General features: G+C 46.8%; 2 protein-coding genes across 3 annotated transcripts in view; both read left to right on the forward strand.

The window, feature by feature from the left end:
* LOC135392213 (uncharacterized) overlaps window positions 1–4,802 on the forward strand; it is a 107,223-nt gene extending 102,421 nt beyond the window's left edge. For both annotated transcript variants that reach the window (XM_064622930.1, XM_064622929.1), the window contains exon 28: window positions 161–4,802. In XM_064622930.1, coding sequence (XP_064479000.1) covers window positions 161–1,974 — 1,814 coding nt within the window. In that variant the 3' untranslated portion in view covers window positions 1,975–4,802. The remainder of the gene's footprint in view (window positions 1–160) is intronic.
* A 9,924-nt stretch (window positions 4,803–14,726) lies between these two features.
* LOC135392221 (uncharacterized) lies at window positions 14,727–17,125 on the forward strand. The gene is made up of 3 exons (XM_064622941.1): window positions 14,727–15,083; window positions 15,265–15,541; window positions 15,595–17,125. The coding sequence occupies exons 1-3, from the start codon at window positions 15,035–15,037 to the stop codon at window positions 15,890–15,892; spliced, it is 624 nt and encodes a 207-aa protein (XP_064479011.1). The 5' UTR covers window positions 14,727–15,034; the 3' UTR covers window positions 15,893–17,125.
* The last annotated feature ends 3,135 nt before the right edge of the window (window positions 17,126–20,260 follow it).

The following is a 20,260-nucleotide window of genomic DNA, read 5'->3' on the forward strand; positions in this document are numbered from 1 at the left end:
TCTTTCTCACTTTTGAGTGCTCGGGGAATTAAGTGGTTCGTCAACAGTCATTGTACAATCTGTTGACGAGATGTGTGTAGATCACTGCAGGTTATTTTTGATGTTATTGTTATTCATCTATCACGTGAGGATAATTGGGCCAATAATTTGCCTCACGCAGGTACTACGAGCCGCAAGAAGGGTCGTTCCTCCAACCAGTCTAGCCTCAGGCCTGGTGGAAGAACAAACATTGCCCTCTCCCACACTACCCCGGAGCCACCCCCTACTCCGGATCCTGGACCGGCTTTTGAATGTGACGACGAAGGTTTTTTCAACAACCCTCGCGACTGCCGCAAATACTTCTGGTGTCTGGATAGCGGACCTGCAAACTTGGGCATCGTCGCTCATGCGTTTACGTGTCCGTCGGGCCTCTACTTTAATTCAAAGTCTGAGGCATGCGACTACAAAGAAAATGTCGTTTGTAGATCGCCGCCTGTTGAGCTTCCTGCAACGACGACCAAGAAGCCCAGGCGATCAAAGGCGCGTTCGACGACGACAACGACGACCACAACAACCACGGCTCCACCGGACATAGGGGACAAGGAAGATACGGATGTGGCCGAATTGCTTCGTCTGCTTAAGAGCATTGGCGGTGTCGACAAACTGCAATCATTCCTTAGCGGTGATGAACCGACAGAAGGACGTCAGCTGCGTCGTCCACCGTACGCCCAACACGAAGAACCAGAGTTGCAGAATGCTACCCAAGGACAACAAATAAGGCGACCGCAATTTCAACAAGAACCAGATTTGTTCAAGTACGTGGAACCAGTAAGACAGCGTGTGGTAGACACACCGGATACGAAAACTGTTGTCGCGCCAGATGGAGCTGTTGACGCCCAGCAAAACGAACAGCCTCCAAACCCGTTTCACTTTGTCTATAAGACTCCAGAGAGGCATCAAGCACCACAGGAGGCTCAAGTGGCAGACCTTGCTTATGTGCCCGATTCACTTCCATCATCAGTGCCAGCACCACAACCACCAACTATACCACCTTTCGTGTATCAAACCCCTGCGCGAAACTTGCAACCTACAGTAGCTCCAATACCTGAAATAGTACCGCAGCCTGTACACGCTGTCGCTCCACAACAGCAAGAACATGGTGTGTCGCAACCACTTGTTCCCACCACACCGCAACAGGTGTCGCGTCCGGAACCGGCCTTCCAGCCACAAGTGGTTTCGATTCCTAAGCAATTCCAACAGGACCAGCAGCCACTAGCAGAAAGGGATACTGATCTTACTATCACATTACCACAAGACGGGTCTGTGCCTCAAACTGTACCACAACGGCCCAACAAAGTGGTACGCATTACTGGACCTCCAGGTCAAGCTGCTTTGTTACCACCGGGTGCACGACGTGGTAAACGGATTAGGGTCAGACCAGCTCAAGTTGACGAACCAATCGACTTACCAACTCCAGGGCACAGGCGAGTGGCAATCCGGCGGCGTCCTGTTATCAGCCCACCCAGTGAACCATTTGATCAAGCCGTACAAACCACAACAACGACTACAACCACCACAACCACCACAACCACCACAACGCCACCAACTACCGAAGAGTATGTCTACGATTACGAGTATGAAGACGATGCCACCGAGACTCCGACGCCGACGACACGACGGACGACAACTACTACAACAACCACAAGACGGCCTAGAAGACGACCGGTTCATCGAAAGTCCCCAGTGGTCACTGTGGCTACAAAAACGCCAGACAGGTTCGCGCCGCCTCTCATAGTCATCGACGATCAGACTGTGGACTGCAACAAGAGAGGGGTCTTTGTGCATCCAGATAATTGCGGGAAATTTGTTGTATGCGCGCCAAATTCAAAATCGGCGTCTGGTTTGAGAGGCTATGTTCATAATTGTCCGGCAGAGCAGATATATATGGAAGCGAAAGGTCGCTGCATGGGAGGGAGACGTACTACGTGCCAATGAGACTTTGTTTCTTAAATGTGGACGGTATTTTTCCTCCATCCTCGTTGTGTTGCGGATGCTTTAGCGAGGACTCCTGTTGTTGATGGTGGCTACGGAACGTGTAAATACACTGACTCAACACCGTTGGCACTTCTTCAGTGGACATATTTTTGCGGAATAAACACATACCATGCAATGTGGTTCATCCAGTGCATCTAAGATGATACATTTCAATTCTCGCTGCATCATTCTAGGAACGTCGGCAGAAATTGCTTGATGTCGTTCACGTTTCTACGGGGACTAGCTTCACAATATATATAATATATATTTTTCGGCGAACACAGCTTGATCAGCGCAGCATCCCTTGCGTTTGGCCTGTGGACAATGCAGAAAAATATCTGGCAAATGAAGTGACGCAAGCTCATCATGAACCGTCATTATGGTGACCCATACGACCGGTGCCACGGCTACTCCAACTCATATCAAGACGGCTCATACCACACTCAACTCATACCAGAACAACTCATACTGGGACAACCCATTCCAAGAAAACTCATGCCAAGACATCTCATACCAAGACGCCTCATACCAAGACAACTAATGCCACATGAACCCACAAGACAACTGACAACTAATGAACTCATGCCACAAGACCCACAAGACAACTCATACACATCTCATCTCATTCCAATTCAAGTCGCGCCTGAAAAGACCATATGAGAGAAAAAATATCACAGAATATGACTCATAGTGAAGGAAATGTATGAAACCCACAAACAACATTTACTGAAGCACACTGAAGGGTTATTGAAGCGCACTACATATGAAATATGAAGTTTTGAAAAGACACCAAATTGAAAATGTGTCACATTTCCGTGTCTACGTGGACTGAGACGACACTAATTATTTGAGTAGGTGAACGTACGGCCTTAGCACATATTCTGGCGTATGTCACATCCGAAGAGGTCCATTGGCATGCTTCTCCAGGCGCTCTTTTCGTGTTGCCTTTTTTTATTTCTGAATTGAATCTTTCAGACCAATTGTTTTCTTAAGATACTGTTGTCTTCACTTCACACTTGCCGTAAAACTGGATCTCGGCAAGGAGGTGCCCCAGGAAGGAGTACAGATGTTCTAACGAAGTATGCATCCCGAGAGCTGCTTCGTTTTTAGCAGCGTGTAGTTATTATGTGCTGTCAACCTGAATAAGACAGGACGGACCATTAAGCAAATGTGCAGTTCCAATATTTTTTGTAGTATCTTTCAATGATTCTCTAATGTACTTCAATAAACTGTAAATTGTGAGCTTTGTGTATTTTCTTCAGAGCATTTCCTCATGTCACTTCGACGGGGACGAGTTGAGACTAGTATGAGTTAACCGCGGCATGGGCTTTGGCCTGAAATAGAACGGCTAAATCGAGTCAGAAACTAAAAAGGCATCACGAAAACAAAGCCTGCAGAAGCGTACGTGCCAACGGACCCAGCCCGGGCACCAGCCCTTTCCACCCGATCCCAGGCTGTCTTTTATACAAATCGTCGTGTAGACATTTGTCCGCTTGACCGTGTTGTATATGCTTTTAATGTCATTGCGAACAAACTTGACTTACATCTTTTTGGTACATCTTTAGAAACCTTTAAATTTAAATGTCCTTTAAGGTAAGTACCTTTAAGTTTAAATTGTCTTTCCTTATCTATTTCTGATGTTCTTGTGGTTTTACTATGCTCAGCCCCATCGGCATGCTGAGTCGGTGGCGCGAGAGCAGGGGATATGTTCGCGTAGCACGAGCAATAAACATTCTTTTGGTTCTGCTGGCTACCGGCCGAGAGCGTCGTTGTCTTGAGCTTCACGACATGGTGGCAGCGGCTTTCAACTACGCAATACTACGATCCATTTGCGAAACGCCACGCTGCACATCGAAATGAACACTATCCGACAGCCAAACCCTTTCAGGTTCGCGGATGTCACAGAATGGCCAGCTTGTAAAGATGAATTCGAGGACTTTCTCTTCACGTCTGGAAATCACGACAAGCCTGGACAAGTTAATAGAACCCTCTTATACTGCGTGGCTAGAAAAGCACGAGAGATTTTGAGGACGTTCAACCTTACATCGCATCAGATAGAAAAAATATGAGATCGTTTGTGACAAGTTTGAAAAGTGCTTCATGCACTCTCGCAACCTTGTCTACGAGATAGCAAACTATGCCGACAACAGAACCAAGACGAGTCTGCATATGGATGACTACATGGTTGCTTTGCATGAGCTTGGCTATTAGGTGTGGCTTCGGAAACTCAAAAGATCGGATGATAAGAGACAAGTTCGTCGTTGGCCTAAGCGATAAGAAGTTGTCTCAGACTTTGCAGATGGATCCTTCGTTAACTCTCGGCACAGCCTTAGTCAAGGCAAGGCTAAAAGATTGCACAGCATCAGCAAAAGAAATTAGAAAAGGAAGCCCCTATGATCGACGCTCACAATATTGATTCTCTTGGACGCGACTCACTGGCTTCCCCCTCTGACGAAGAGTTCAGCACTGATTCAGTAAGTTATCGAGGAAGGACAAGGGTTCGACAGCCTGTTCTCTTTGTGGGAGGAATCATGGACAGAGGCAGTGCTAAGCCAGGAATAGAGGCTGTTTCAACTGTGGGCATATCGGACATTCTGCAAGAGTTTGCCAAGCCAGGTCCCCACACCGGTCCCGGACAAGTATCAAGCACCAGCTACCGCGGACTGAGACGTCGATGCAGTGTCTAGTTCCACGCACTTTCTAGGCTCGGTACATACAGGCAACGGGAGAGTAACCTCCCGCTTCATGGAAGTTTTTATAAATGATGTTCTGCTCGAGGCGAAGATCGATTCTGGAGCTGACGTGACTGTTGTAGGAGACGATTTTCCTGGAGTTCCTGAAGAGCTCAGACCTGCCGAAGTGCTAAAACGGCCTAGTGACGTTGCAATAGATGTTGTCGGCAGGTTTCAAGCGTAGATCAGATGGCAAAACAAATCAGTTATGGTTTGGATGGTTTATATAGTTAATGATGATGTATGATGGTTGTGTAGATGATTATGGTTTAAGAGTTTGAAGACACCACTTTTGGGTACGCCAGCCCTTGAGTGCCTACAAGTTGTTAAATTCCTGGATGTAGTGGGTCTCAATGCAGCGGATACTTACAAGAACGAGTACCCAGATCTATTCAGGGGCCTTGGCAAAAGGCCAGGGGACTATTCCATCGAGCTCCGGGAAGATTCTTCCCTCCCCTCTCGGTTCCTGTCTCACGCAGAGTTCCCGTTCTATTGAGACGACTGCTTAAGAACGAACTATACGACATAGAAGCAGAAAATTATACGAAAAATGGGAACACCGATATGTGGGTTTTTCTATTTTTCGTATAATTTTCTGCTTCCATGTTGTAAAGTTCGTTCTTAACATTTTACACATATATGGCACGTGATGAGTCGCAGAAGCCATCCGCTTCATCCCAGCACAACTGTAGAATTTTCAGGTGACAGGGGTCACATGCTCGCGGCTCGTAGGGCCACGAACAGCTCTCGGTGTCTGAATGAAAAAAAAAAAAAAAAAAAGATACCCTGTTAATGATATGATAAACCCGAGCACACGCGAAGTCAATTGGCTGGGTTGAATACGCTATGTAAGACATGCTATCATTACGCGCCTAATGTCGACTAATGACAAAATTCGAGGAGCCCGGCGTACACGATGCACGCTGTTTTCATTTTCATGCACACCAGTGTATTAAACATCAGACGCATCCAAATAGCGGAACAAAACGCAACAAGTAACGCCACGCAGAATAGCACATCAACCAGATCATGACTGATAACCGGCAGAAAGTGATGTAATACGGGACAAGGCGTACCGCCATGCACACCGTTAGGCGACAGTACTAAACGTCTGATCACTGATATGCATCATACGTTAGTCTGCTTACCTTTCATTCAGGCGTTCGTCCATGGCTCGAACATCTTCGAAATCTACGAAACGAAATCACCGTCTGCTCACATAGACGCCACCTACCAGGGAAACTCAGTGCCTTCGAATCTGGAATGTCTGCCTGCGTCTCTAAATTAGTGGAAGAGCAAGGGCTTATTTCGTTCCACTGCTGAAGACAACAGCCGGAATTTCTTCCTGCGGCGCACTGCCGTTGGAACTTTCGGTTTCGGTTTGCGATGTCGCGTTTTTTATGACTGCAGCGGACTTAAGTGTCTGCTACAATCACAAAAAAAGTGTCACTGCACGTAGATTTTAATACTTTGACATGTGTATTCACATCAGCTGTGGCGCTCCAATGCAAGAATAACCTATCGCGTGTAGTAGGAACATTTCTCTCGCTCGTTCCACCATCGCAGTGATGAGCGAGGATCACAATGGATCACAAAAACAATAAAGCTCGATATATTATTTTCACAGACATAGTGAAAGCGTACATGCGTGACGTGAATTATAAGCGTTTGGTTTCACTTCAAAGCCAGCCAAGTCAAGTCTGTGAGGCAAACTGGTAACGCGCACATACTCAAGAGGTGGTGCTGGTGCTGCTGGTGAAAGAGCTCGCCAAACATTCAAGAAAACTGATTTAGCGTTGAGGCTCGCCAATGGTTCGTTCGCTGAAGACATCCTTCTCCTCCGGTGAGCCCCGCCAGTTTCGTGATCGACGGATCAAATCCTTGTCAATGGCGAAGGCAAAGCAGCTTGACCCAACAGCATGCGTTTCGTGTGCAGGAGGCCAGTTGTAGTGGTCGTTGAGAGGCTGTTTCTTTGATTCGTTTTCATCAAATTAACTGCAGAAAATATTCTAAAAAATAGTCGGTCAAACACTCATTCCCGCGTTCTGCTGACGTTTTTCATAGTTGTCGTTTTGTGCACTGATGCGAAACACGTACTGCGTCGAGTGATCCATTCATTGGACCAAAAATCATGAGATTTATATAAATCTCTGTAGATCTTTCAAAAAGCAGGTAGAGCTCATGATAAATCTGTATGTGTGGCAACACTGCGCGCGCCACGAAAATTTCAAACCGACCAATGAGCGCTCGCATGCCAGGGGCACCAGGGGAGCGGCCGCAGGAGCCAATGGGAATGGGGTGCTCTCGGTAGCATCTGGAGGAAGGAAACACAGGAGCGGCGGAGCGGCCGGCCCTTCCAATTTTTTGCCATTGGGACGGGCGTGCCAGTATGGTAGCTAGAAAGGGTGGTACTTCGACCGCGCCGCTTCTCTCGTACATCGGAGCACGCCGCCGCTGGAAGACGGCGCCAGCGGGCGCTGGGAGTCTGAGGTATGCTAGGTTCGCCGCGTTCGCGCGTACGTTTTGCTTGCGTCCCCGGCCCGCTCGTCTATTTTTTTGCCTTTTTAGCGTTTTGTGTCTCTCAGCATGTGACCACTTGGTTCTCTCAGCGCACAGGGATGACACCTGAATGCCTGGACAACGTAAGCAGCATGTAAAACACTGTTTTGTGCCCGGCTGCAACACTGGATACCGTTACACAACTGGGAAGTTCGCGCTCTTCGCCGTTCCGCAGGACCCAGAAAGGTTTCAAGAATGGAATCAGCGTACACCAAGTGCAGACATGCCTCTCCAAACGCATTCGGCCGTTTGCGAAATACACTTCGACGATTGCGCTTTTACGCCAACGCACCTGTCGTGAACGTCAAGATCGAGCCGATGAAGCGTGACCGGCCTACCCTGAAAGATGGTGCGGTACGTACAATACTCCCGGACCCAAAAATTTCCGGACAAATTCCAAGAAACTGCCCGCTCAGCGCAACAGCAGGAACGGCAGCGTGGAGTCGCCAGTGCCTTGCAAAAGAAGGAATACATCTGACCCTGACATGGGTGATGAAGCTGTAGACGCCGGGAATACGTCGGCAGAGAAGGACCCTTCCCTTCTTCCCTGCTTCCTTTGAAGCAGCTTTCACTAGATTTTTCAACATGTACAAATTACATCCTGACAGCCTCCATGAGTTGACCACCGGTGCTCGAGCCTCAACACACCAAGTTGGTTGGGATCTCCACAGAAATGAACTAACAGGTGCTGAGTGCAAATTTTATTTCATCACAGGGCTTTATTTTTACGTAAAAGGCGTAAACCTCGACAGAGAAGAGTACGCAGGAATATGCCCAAACAGTCTCGACTAAACTAATATAGCACGCAGGAAGACCAGGCCAAGCGCTTTGTTTATTTATTTATTATTCATTTAAACAAGCTTTATTTATTTTATTTTATATTTATTTTATTTTCGTTGCGGTAGCTGCTATGCTAGTCGCCAAGACTTCAGGGCAGGGCTGTATGATTGTCCAAGCCATAAATAGTCAAATGTATCCTGTTTGTGCAGTAAAGTGCCGTTATTGCTGAGGAAAGGGCGGATAACGAAAAGGTATAATATGTAATTGGAGCAGCCGCGGCAGCTTTTTGCGCTCGCTAGAATCCGTCGGCTGCTATCGTACGAATTGCGTTTTGTTGTTATTGTTTCTTCGTGTGAAAGCCCCACAATCGTTCAAGAATACACGTAGCCCCTGTTCGTAGTGTCTCGGCTAAGAATAAACTCGCAAGAAAATGCTTCCGAACACAATTATTGGCGAAACTCATCGAAATGCGAACCGCCGACTGGGGAAACAACGCATACCTCCGGCTCGGAGCGCCCTCTGCGCCTTTCTTCCAGCGGGAGCGTGCGCTTCTCTCGCCGGTCGGGGTACCACCCTTTCTAGCTACCATAGTGCCAGCTTCGCACTGCATGCTGGGATGCTCCTGTCTACCATGTGACCGCTCACGTGACCCCAAGAGCATGCGCAGGCCAGCTGCCAAAGCAGACGACGGGGAGTCTTGCACTTCAGATATCTGCATTGTGATGAACGCCGCGTGTCCATCATCTATATTTGTGTGTGTTCGGAGGTTTACTCTTGGTTTACCCTTTTACTACGAGACCGGTCAGGTTCTGCAGGACAACCACGCAGGACTAGAAACATCATTCGCGGTAGCGATGTTTGTGTGACGACGTGGCCGCGTGTTGTGTGTTGCTGAAGTGGTAAAGCATGTCAGTAATCAAATTTGTACAACGATGGAGGAAATCAATTGAATCTGCAGCTGTAGCACAGCGCCAGCTTGCAAAGGAAGGGTTCAAGATGACTCTCTCACAGACAGGGGTACGCCGAAACAGCCGGTCAAGTACGTGCTTGCAGGAGACGTTATTCCCGTGACAGAGCTGCTTTCCGTTGTCAGCGCCAGCGCAACAGACATCAAACAGCGACACAGCCAGCCGCAGTGTCAGAGACATAAAGAACCAGGCTCCAACAGCTCCCCATAGAGCCCATAGTTTGAGATAATTCACACAACACTGGGCACACGACCAATGAGAGTGCAACGTTGTAGAAATTATGCAATGCCAGTCGGCCAATCAGGAGCCTTAGCTTTGGCTGACCTTTCGACCGGTTCTGGCTACCATCGACTTCTACCGGATTTTACGCCTACCGCCATTACCCGATATTCAAAATAACTGAAGCTTCTTTTGGCTAAAAGAAATATTTATTTGACACAAAGCAGTGATTCAGAGATCTGATACATGGATGCACTGTGAATACAAAGTCCACTTCGTTGCTGACGCACTGTAACTAAGTTCGAACTTGAAGCAAAACGAACACAGCTCTCGAAATCCGACGGGGCCCGCGCTTGTTCTTCACGCTCCAACTCACGAACCATTCCAGTTCCGGAGTTGATAGACTGTTCGTGGGAGAATAGTCGTGTCCAGGAACAGCACAACACACGTTGAAGCACATCGACGCATGAATAAACCAGCGAACACTTCTACAAACTGTTCTGCCGATTGACATTACACTGAACGTAACGGACAATACGGGCATCATCGAAGCTTTAGTGAACACCTTACAACGTCCCTCGCAGCCGTTCCAAGTCCACTCCACGGGTGACACGTGCGCCGCTATCCCAACCTTCGCTGGCGACGAAAAGGAAAGTCTCAAGGACTGGATCTTGGAGGTCGAACGAATCGCATCACTGGCGAACTGGACGCCAAACCTGACTATGCTCAACGCAATGACACGTCTTCGTGGCGCAGCCCGTCATTGGCAACGATCGTACGGTTGTCTCATACACGACTGGGACACGTGGAAAAGCGCGATTACAGAACGCTTTCACCGAAAAATGACGCTCCAAGCTTTTCTTGATTATCAAAAGGAGCGAAAGTTGCGACGAAACGAAACCATAGTCCAGTACATATACGCCAAAAACGCCATGCTGGAAAAGACCCCACATCGACTGGACGCTGTGGAACGCATTTCTCTGATTCTTCACGGGATCGAGGACGACAGATGGGCCAACCCTCTCACCACGCAATGCTGCAAATCAGTGCTCGAACTTGTCGACTGTGCTGCCATGATCGACACTCGTCGATATGTCGTCCCTCAGCCATCATCTCAACGTGGCAACCAGGAAGATGACAGAACGTCCAAAGAAGATGACAACGCCTACACACCTGGGTACACGGACAAGACGCCTCGAAAGACTGTAGGCAACGTATGCTTCAACTGCAACAGCCCAGGGCATCTTGCTCGAGATTGACCCGAACCGAAAACCGCAGCGACAACACGAGCCGAACAGAAACGTGCAGCCAAAGAAAAGGAAACCGCTCAACGTTACCAGCGGCCTCACCTACCAAAGAGTGCGCACTGTTTCCTTCACTCAAGCTCAAAAACATTACCACTCATTGATGCCACTCTAAACGAAGACACGTCAATCAAAGCGTGCATCGACACCGGAGCCAACATATCAGTCGTTGACAGCAAAGCTTTGCCTCCAAATGCGAATACAACTCCCTGGTCAGCATCGGAACCTATCACAGTTCTGGATCGACAAATCCAACCAAGCGAGTACACCGCCATAACAGTCACGGTTGGCGAAACTCAAGTCACCCTTCCGAAAGTGGTCATCACGGCCTTGCCGTCTCCTATTGATTTACTTCTTGGTTCAGACTGGAGACATGCAGCCAACGTCGATGTCACCTTCCACCCATCAAATGATGTCACGGTCATCCCACTGACAGACATAAAATCGAGTTCCACGGTTTTGCCAAAGTCAGCAGAAGCACTTATTGCATCTTTCGCCAGACACGGGACCGCCAGAGTCCAGGACACCACCCCATGCTCCATCGTTGCATTACACCCGAAAGCCGAAGATCCCGAAGCAGATCTTCTACAGGATATTGACGAAGCAGCCAAGATGATGACCCCAGATGCATCTCCAGAAGAGCGCGAACAACTACGAGAAATTCTTGCTAAACATCACCAAGCCTTCTCGACCAGTCATCATCCCCTACAGAGCACTCAATCGAGCTACGGGATGATATCCCAGTGTCGTCTCGACCGTATCGCTGTTCACCTGCAGATCGACAATTCATACAGGATGAAGTTCGCAAGTACTTGCATCAAGGAATCATCAGGAGAAGCAACAGCGAATACGCCGCTCCAACAATAGTGGTGGATCAACCACACCATCCTACGACCCCAAGACGAATGGTCCATGACTACCGCAAAACCCACCTTACCCGATGCCCATAATCGAAGATTCTCTGGATGATGTCATGAGGAACGACACTCGCTACTTCACAACGATGGACATCAAGACTGCCTTCCTAACAATTCGCATAAAGCCAGAAGATGTCCACAAGACAGCATTCATAACTCCAGATGGGAAGTACGAGTACCTAAGGATGGCGTTTGGTTTCTGCAAGGCAGCCCAGACTATGCAAACAGTCATGCGCAGGACATTCGAAGGACTTCCAAACACAACCACCTACATGGACGACGTGGGACAAGGCTCCAGAACGATACAAGAAGCGCTCGAGATACTAGAAGCAGCACTCATCAGAGCAGTGCAAAACGGTCTCCGAATCAACATAAAGAAATGCCAGCTCATACGATCCAAAGTGACATTTCTTGGTTACGCAATCAACGCCGAAGGACGCACTCCCGACCTCGCGCGCACAGCCGACGTAGACAAATTTAGACCGCACGAAGACTCGAAACGACTCCTCTCATTCCTTCAGTTCTGCAGCTACTACAGAAGATTCATAAAGTATTTCTCCGCAATCACACGACCTCTACGAGAAATACTGCAGAAGGACTCCAAGTTCTGCTGGTCAGATGAGTGCCAACAAATAGTTGACAACCTCAAAACACAGCTGAAAAATCCGCCCACGCTAGCTGCGTTCCAGCTTCAACGCCCCACCACCGTGTACGTTGACGCATCTCAGGCTGGTCTCGGTGCCATCCTCGCCCAAACACACAGCAAGATAGAAAGAGTCGTCGAATTTGCAAGCAGAGCACTCAACGCTCGAGACTCCCTCATGCACGCAAATATGCTGGAATGCATGGCCCTGCACTGGGCAGTAACAGAGAAATTCAGCATATACCTCAGGGGCGGACCAAAATTCACCGTAGTCACAGACAGCATGAGTCTCACTTATCTTGTCCAAAACGGCCTCAAAAACTGCAGATTCGCACGCTGGACACTCGACCTCGCGGAGTACGACTTCATCATCAGACACAGTCCAGGAAAGTCAAATGCAGCAGCTGACGCACTATCCAGATTGCATGAGACTTCGGAGAAGCTCAAAACCTCACAGAGTGCAGAGGACACCATGTGTCACTTAGTCGTATCCAGCCCTGGATCTTGTCTGCGCGATCACCGGGCCAGTGACCCATTTTGTCGATCGATCATGCCTAAGATCAGCCAGGGTACAGGCTATCAGTTGAACAACGGCATCATAGTAAAAACTATCGTCCGTGACAATTTCAGTCGTCACGTAGTCATCGTCCCCGAAACACTTCGAGCAACTGTAATGAAAGTGTGCCATGACCAAACAGGACACATATGGATGTTTCAAGAACGAAGGACCAAATACAGAAAAAGTTTTGGTGGCCTCAAATGTCGTCTGAGATCGCAGAATATGTCCGCAGTTGTGACACCTGCAGACGGATAAACCACAGGACAACTACGAACGAAGGTCTCCTTATTCCAAGAAAAATTCCAGAGGCTCCCAATGCAGTCATCTCTCTCGATCATTTCGGACCCCTGCCTGAGAGAAATGGCAACTCTCACGTTCTGGTGTGTATCGACCATGCCACCAGATATGTAGACGCATCAGCCGTGCCTTCAACTTCATCGAAGTTTTACATAGACTTTCTGTGCAACCGTTGGATACCTAGGTTCGGCGTTCCTCACGTCGTCATCACCGATCAGGCTCGAGGATTTGTCAACAAGCATACAGCAGCCGTGCACCGGAGGCTAGGTGTCACCCACGTAACCACACCGCCCTATTGGCCCCAAGCCAACGGTCTGATCGAACGCACAGTCCAAACCATGAAGACCGTCATCAGAAAGCTCATAGACTCGCACCGAAACTGGGATGAGACACTGCACGAGGCAACGCTCGCAATCAATGCTTCAAAGCAAAAGGCGACAAAGAAGTGTCCCTTCTTTCTGATGCATGGGTATGAACCGACACTTCCGAGCCAACTTAACATTGGAGTCGTCTCAGAGCAGCTCGACGAAGCACAGAGACTCCACGAGCTGGCAAAAAGACGAGTGGAAGCCAAAGAATACCTCGAGAAAAGTCAGACGTATCAGAAGCAAAGGTACGACTCAGCAAGAAAAGAACCCCACTTCAAGATAGGCGATTCAGTCTACTGCACAATTGGTGCCCGATCGTCCTCTCTCGACCCGTTCTACGAGGGCCCATTCTACATAAAATCTTTCAAGAGCTCGAACACAGTGGAACTCGAGAGTGTGCAGCCCATAAGAGGCAAAACAAAATTTAGAATTGCTAATATTGAACAACTTCGACGCCATTATTCACGCAAGGACGACGTCCCGGAGTTTTGCGACAGCATTATTGGGAGTCTTCTGTCTTCGGAACCCTCCAGCGTTGGCATCACCGAGGGGACCGTATCGTTGGACGATGATGACACTCATGTGTCTCAGGAGCCTCCCGCCAACAACTTCCTCCCAGATGACGACGACCCCATACCAAGACCCTCGGCAAGCGGCCGACCAGTACGACAGCGTCGTCCACCTCAGCACCTTCAGGACTACGACGTGGAAATTATTTGAGGGCCAATCAAATTTACCCACCCGGCCGTGTCAGCGCCAGCGCAACAGACATCAAACAGCGACACAGCCAACCGCAGTGTCAGAGACATAAAGAACTTCCGGCCCGATCAAAAACAACGGGTCTACGCGCTCCGGCATGAGTCTGTTTTGTCATCGTTTGTAACCTCAGTTAAATAAACCCATCTGTAAAAATGTAACGCTGGTCACCCCAGGGAAACCGCTAACACCGTTGAACGACAGCCGCAACCGCGGTTCGAACACGTTAACAAAACGTTGTTTCCGCAGTGGTGCTCACATTTTAAGAGTAAAGGACCTTGGAAAAGCGTAAAAGCACGAAAAGCAGCGAGAGCAACAAAGCGTTGCCAAACCGAAACTTTAGAGAGGATCACGTGGTGGACAGGAAGTAATGGCGGTTTTGACAGGAGCGACCGCCAGAGGGGTCCCACGGAAATCTGCTCGAAACGGCCGCTCCTGTGTTTCCTTCCTCCATGCTCGGTAGAGAACTCGCGCAACGCCTCCTCTATAAATGAAATAAAAAAATAAATTTATAGAGGAGGCGTTGACTCGCGCTTCGACGTAAAAATTTTGACGTTTCATGACGTTTGATGACGCGAAAGGGCGAAAGGCCCGCAGCGCCTCACTGTAGTCCGCAAAGCATGCCGCAAAGGAACTCGCGAGTTTCATCCCCTTGTTTATATCACGACCACATCCGGTGGCTATTCTTACTGATTGGTTCTTCCCATCCAGAATGCATTTATTGCGATTGCATACGGTTCGCCGTCCTGCTTGGCGTTCGCCCAGCCAGCACGCTTTCGATTTTGTTCTGTTCTTGTAATCCCTCAACCGCTCAGACCCACACTCGCGGTGTTCGTGGTCACATGGTTAGTGACCTGACTGACGCAGCGGCAGCGGCGACGCACCCAACGCAAAACGCAACGGAGCAGCCAGGGCAGCCATGTGGAAGCCTGTGGTACTTGTGATTCTGCTGCTGACAGGGCAATGCTGTAAGTCATAGCCTCCTATATAGGAGGCTATGTGTAAGTGCAAGTTTTCGAAGCGAACTGGTCTAGGGCGCCTGCTCTTCCTTTGTGTGTGATTACGCATTCGTGGATTAAATAAGGTCATATCGAGTGGTCTGTCTGACCTTCATACTGTTTTTCTTTCAAAATCACGTAATATTTCTAGGTTCGAAGCGAGCACGGCGCGACATCACAGGACTGTGCATCAATGATGTTGATCGGCAGACTCGCGTCGAGCGCTTTGTGGAGAATGTCCGCAAGAACCTCCGAGAAGAAGAACCTTTCCGTCTTCCAAGCGAAATTGGGCCCATGCGTCTGACGGACGGCGTCCTCTGGGGTCTCAGCAACTTCGAGCTACGCCATGAACCGCAGATTGCATGTTCAGACACAACTGCCAACATCACTTTGCTGCTGGGATTACAAAGACCTCACGTGCGCTACAGGTATATATAATAATTCCTATTTACTCGGTGTAAGTGATCTCTTTCTGTGCAAGATGGAATTTCGTCCCTTTCCCTGGCGTCACCGGACAGTTTATTGCCCATGCCGAACGTGCCACTGCAGACATCCAGCTGGAAGCCCCGTTGCAGACGGGACCTGTTAGCGTAAAGTCTCTCACAGTTACCGAACTAAGTCAGGTGTGGATAAAAGTTCCCAGTGTTCCTGTCATCACATGGATAGCGTCACAGATTGGAAACCTGGGTGCCATGTTTACGCGCAACAACTTACGCAGGTTCTTGCAAGATAACCTGCGGACTGCTGTTCAGCAGACCCTCGACAAACATCCCTTGTGAGCTCAACAGGAAAGTGTATTCATGTGACATATATCAAATGATTTTCATGATCCTGAACAAAGGATCCTGAGGATACATTTGTTAGATTTGTCAAGCACTGTACCTACCAGGTGGCTAATTATCTGCAATTCATTAAGGGCTTTCAGGCGAAGGTGAGACAGCAGAATGGGTGACAATCATCGTTGAAAGCAATTCTAATTTTTAAAATACCTGAAAGGAACATGTGCATTGAAATATCCATTGCCCAGTTTTGCTATGCAAATTTGGCAAATGCTTGCATTCTGCCCCTAATTACAGAGTTCATTAATGAGTTTGAGGTCATACAGTAGCTGTACATTTTTTCAAGTGAATGTTAGCCTTGCCATATAACAGGGTCTATGCTGCTCTCATACCTTTTTATGAAAAATCTATTGACAAATAAAACACTCACTTATCTTTAGGATAAATAGTTTTTAGCAGTCTTGGTTAGTATGTATGTTACAAGGAATCTGCAGCTGTAACTACTTGATTTTCTGCAAATGTAACTTGTAGCAGCTTTTGGTCAAAGTAACTGTAAAATGTAACTAACTACTGAGGTGGTGCCATGTTCTCCATGTGTCCTTTCCTTGGAATATCACCCACTGATTACTTTTTCATTTTTGGGAATTGTATTTACTCTACATTTTTTCTTGAAAGGTTACTCTAAAGTAACTTACTTTAGCATGCTAACTAGGTACATATTGAAAGGAGCAAATGTAGCTGAATTGCTATTTTTACGAGTCGTGTAACTTTGTTGCTTTTGTAAAGGAACTTACCCATGTCTGATTTTTAGTACACCTACTTAAGAGATACTATGGAGGATAGTTTTTACAGAAATGCTCACGAATATAATGAAAGCTTTATAATATCGAATATTTGCCATATGCATTTTACTATTCAACATGCCTCGTGTCCATTCCTTGGAATGTCACCCACTGTTTATCATTTTTGGGAGGTGTGTTTATTTGGCATTTTTTCTTGAAAGATAATGGTAAAGCAAGTTAGTTTAGCATGGTAGCTAGGTGAATATCGAAAGGAGTAAATGTTTTATTCAACTACAATTTTTATTAGTCAGGTGTAACTTAGTTACAATTGTAAAGCAACTTAACCATGTCTGATTTTTAGTTCATCTACTTAAGAGATACTATGGTGGATAGTTTTTACCAAAATGCTCAAGACTGTAATGGAGTTTTATAAAATTGAATATTTGCCATATCCGTTGTACTGTTCAATATGCCTTGTGTCCGTTCCTTGGAATGTCACCCACTGATTAGTTTATCATTTTTGAGAGTTGTGTTTACTTGGCATTTTTTCTTGAAAGGTTACTGCAAAGCAAGTTACTTTAGCATGGTAGCTAGGTGAATACTGAAAGGAGGGTAGTTCTATCTCAAATTGAACAAGCCAGTCCATTTGATGTCTTGAATGAACAAGAAAAAAATAGATGTTGCAGCCATCGGCGAGTTAGGAGACTAAACGCTTTCAGAATTCTCTGCACTTTGCAGTTCGGGAAATGGTAGAGGAGGAACAAACTTGCCTCAAATTTGATATGTCCTAGATAGTTCTTTAGACTACACACAGAAGAAAAATGAAAATTCAGACTTGATCAGTACGCGCTCTGTGAATTTTTTGCCGGCTCTATACGCATAGCTCAATCAAGCGGTGGCACTATGCCCCGCGTGGGGCAAATTGAATTTTCCAAAAAGACTTTCAACTTCTGTCTTCACATGGAAACTAGTTGCTATCATTTGAAGCCGTTTGCTTCCGTAATAGTGTTATAATCACTGAATGTAGATTGTAGATCAACCAGATATGCTCGCATTTTTCACCGAACATCACACATGCATTGCAGGTGCTGAGCCTGTGAAGAACAGAATGCTATTGTATGTCTCTAAGATGTATATTTGTTCACAGTGATCACATAGAAGCATTTTTTCTGTACACATTATGTCAGAAAAGAAGCAGTGACTTCAAACATTCTTTAAAACCTTTCCTTTCCTACGGTCCCATGGCCCCTGACAGCAAAAATCGCACAGAGGAAAGTGTCGTCATGTAGTGTCTTATTCACACACTCAAGGCTGCCGTTTGCCTTTCGTGAACCTTGCCGAAACAGCACGACTGGTATCGCTGACCAACATCCACTATCTTCGGTTGGACATGCTGTGACCATGGGGAGGGCCTATTGCATTAACTCCCTAGAGATAGCTTTGTGCAACGCTTGGCTACAGAGGAGCTCTGAGTGCCCTTTATATGCAGTGTAAACAAGTGCAAGCGTTTTATTTGAAGAGGCCCATACCAGCAGCACAACAAGTTAAAAGCAATATTAAAATATAAATTAATAAAATCAATATTTTAATATTGTTTTTCACTTGTTGTGCTGCCGGTGTGGGACTCTCCAAATAAAATATATGCAGTATCTGGAGACATCTGCATTACTGCACTGTGTCGTCTGTGGCATCACACCTGCCTCACATCCAGTGGAAACTGCTAGCATACTTTGTTGTTGCACAAACTCCATTCAGTGATTATAACACTTTTATGAATGCAAATGCGCAGAATGACTTCAACTGACAGCAGCTCTTTTACATATGAACACAAAAGCTGAACGTGTGTTTGTGTTTGATTTTGAGCCCATTGATTGGAGCCCAACTGGATTGGAACGTATAGTGCCCGAAAAATGATCACTCTGCATCTATCGATCAAGTCCGAATTTAGATTTTTCTTTTGTGTGTAGTCTAAGGGTCTATCTACGACATACCAAATTTTTGAGGCAAGTTTTTGGTGGGGTTTTAGATCATCTTTTGGAGGCATGGTGCTACTTAAAGGGGTATCGCTTATGTTCCTGATAGAGTAGAGCAACAAATTATGTGATAGCCCCATGAATGACAAATTAGATGGCATAAAGCTCAATCTTATCTGTTTTTACATTGTCCAGAAAGTTGCAGTGAATATGATGCTTTTTGGTGCTTTGGGTCAACTGATATTTTTTTCCAGACAATCAAAAACCGACACAGCACTGCCAACACAGGAGCATCCTGTGCCCCACGTGGTCTAAAACCAGAGGTAAAAATCACTACAATGCAGCAAAAAATTGTCCTGTAGGGGGATGTCTTCTGAAGGGCAGTTTTTTCCTCATCTCATTTTTCCCGACCAGCGCAGCGCAGAGAATTCGGAAAGCATTTATTTCTCCTAATTCACTGATGGCTTCAACTTATATTTGTTTCTCGTTCATTCGATGTACCGGCTCGTTCAATTTGAGATGGAACTAGCCCGGAGTAAATGTTTTACTCAATTACAATTTCTATGAGTCAGGTAGTAAAAGGCATAAGAGAGAGCACTACACGAGTGTTGTCCCCTTCTCATTAGTAATACGAAACTATGCAGATATATGGCCATTTTTGAAAATGTGCACAATGATCCCATTTTCTACGCTGAGTAGTGCAGTGTGATTGATTGATATGCACTATTGTGTAAATTACATTCTCTATGCCTTACACTACACTCACCAACAAAATAGGTGCACATAGCATGTATGGAATACATTATAAACAAAGGGACGTATCGTTCTTCATTGTGCGCACACAGCTCGAAGAGTTTGAGCTCACAAATCTGTTGACTTTGGAGCATTCCAGGATAGCAGACCAGCAATAACAGGCACAAACACAGTAGGAGTAGGCTAACCCAACGAAAAAGGAAAGGAGGAATATCCCAGCCTCCTTCCCTATATGGACACATAAAGCCAGATTTCGTGTGCTACTGCAATTCCTCCATTCGCAAATGATGGCCTGAATCTGTAGGCAAAAAGCTTTCTAGAAAATCAGTTTTTAGAACGATATTGAACCATTTTGTGCTTTGTTTTACACATTTCCCATTTAGTACGCAGGTGACAGTGGTTAGTTGCCATGGCTACGAACGCTGAAAGCATGTTTATGATTGGCTACCGCCATTGAAAACATGATCCTCACTCTTAGCTGTTACGTCACATCGAGGAGTAAGCAGGCTCTCTCCATCTAGGTGGGAGATGACTCCATGCTCCATATGGAGCACTTTGGCACAAAATTCAACATTTTTATCACGATGGTGCAAACAATACAGCTTGGCGGAAAATGGCATATTTCGCGCAGCAGTGGAAGAAATTTTCTGCCTGTGCTTCTCTCTTTCCAGCTCTTATTTATTTGTCGTCAAACGTTTTCCTGGGTATAGTTTTTGGGCAATCCCACAGTTTTCCTCAGAGATACGTGGACAGTTGGTGGTTTCTAAACAAAAGTCTACATACGATTGCATGATTTCCAATACTGTATTCAGTGGAATATCCTGGAACCAGTCCTGGACAGTAACTTGTTACCAATTTTG

Source organism: Ornithodoros turicata, chromosome 4, assembly GCF_037126465.1.
Source record: "Ornithodoros turicata isolate Travis chromosome 4, ASM3712646v1, whole genome shotgun sequence".
Taxonomy (NCBI): Eukaryota; Metazoa; Arthropoda; class Arachnida; order Ixodida; family Argasidae; genus Ornithodoros; species Ornithodoros turicata.

Coding starts and splice junctions, on each gene's coding strand:
- LOC135392221 (XM_064622941.1), top strand. CDS start 15,035: ATGTGGAAGCCTGTGGTACTTGTGATTCTGCTGCTGACAGGGCAATGC. Junction 15,084..15,264: donor GCTGCTGACAGGGCAATGCT/GTAAGTCATAGC, acceptor TAATATTTCTAG/GTTCGAAGCGAGCACGGCGC. Junction 15,542..15,594: donor AGACCTCACGTGCGCTACAG/GTATATATAATA, acceptor TTTCTGTGCAAG/ATGGAATTTCGTCCCTTTCC.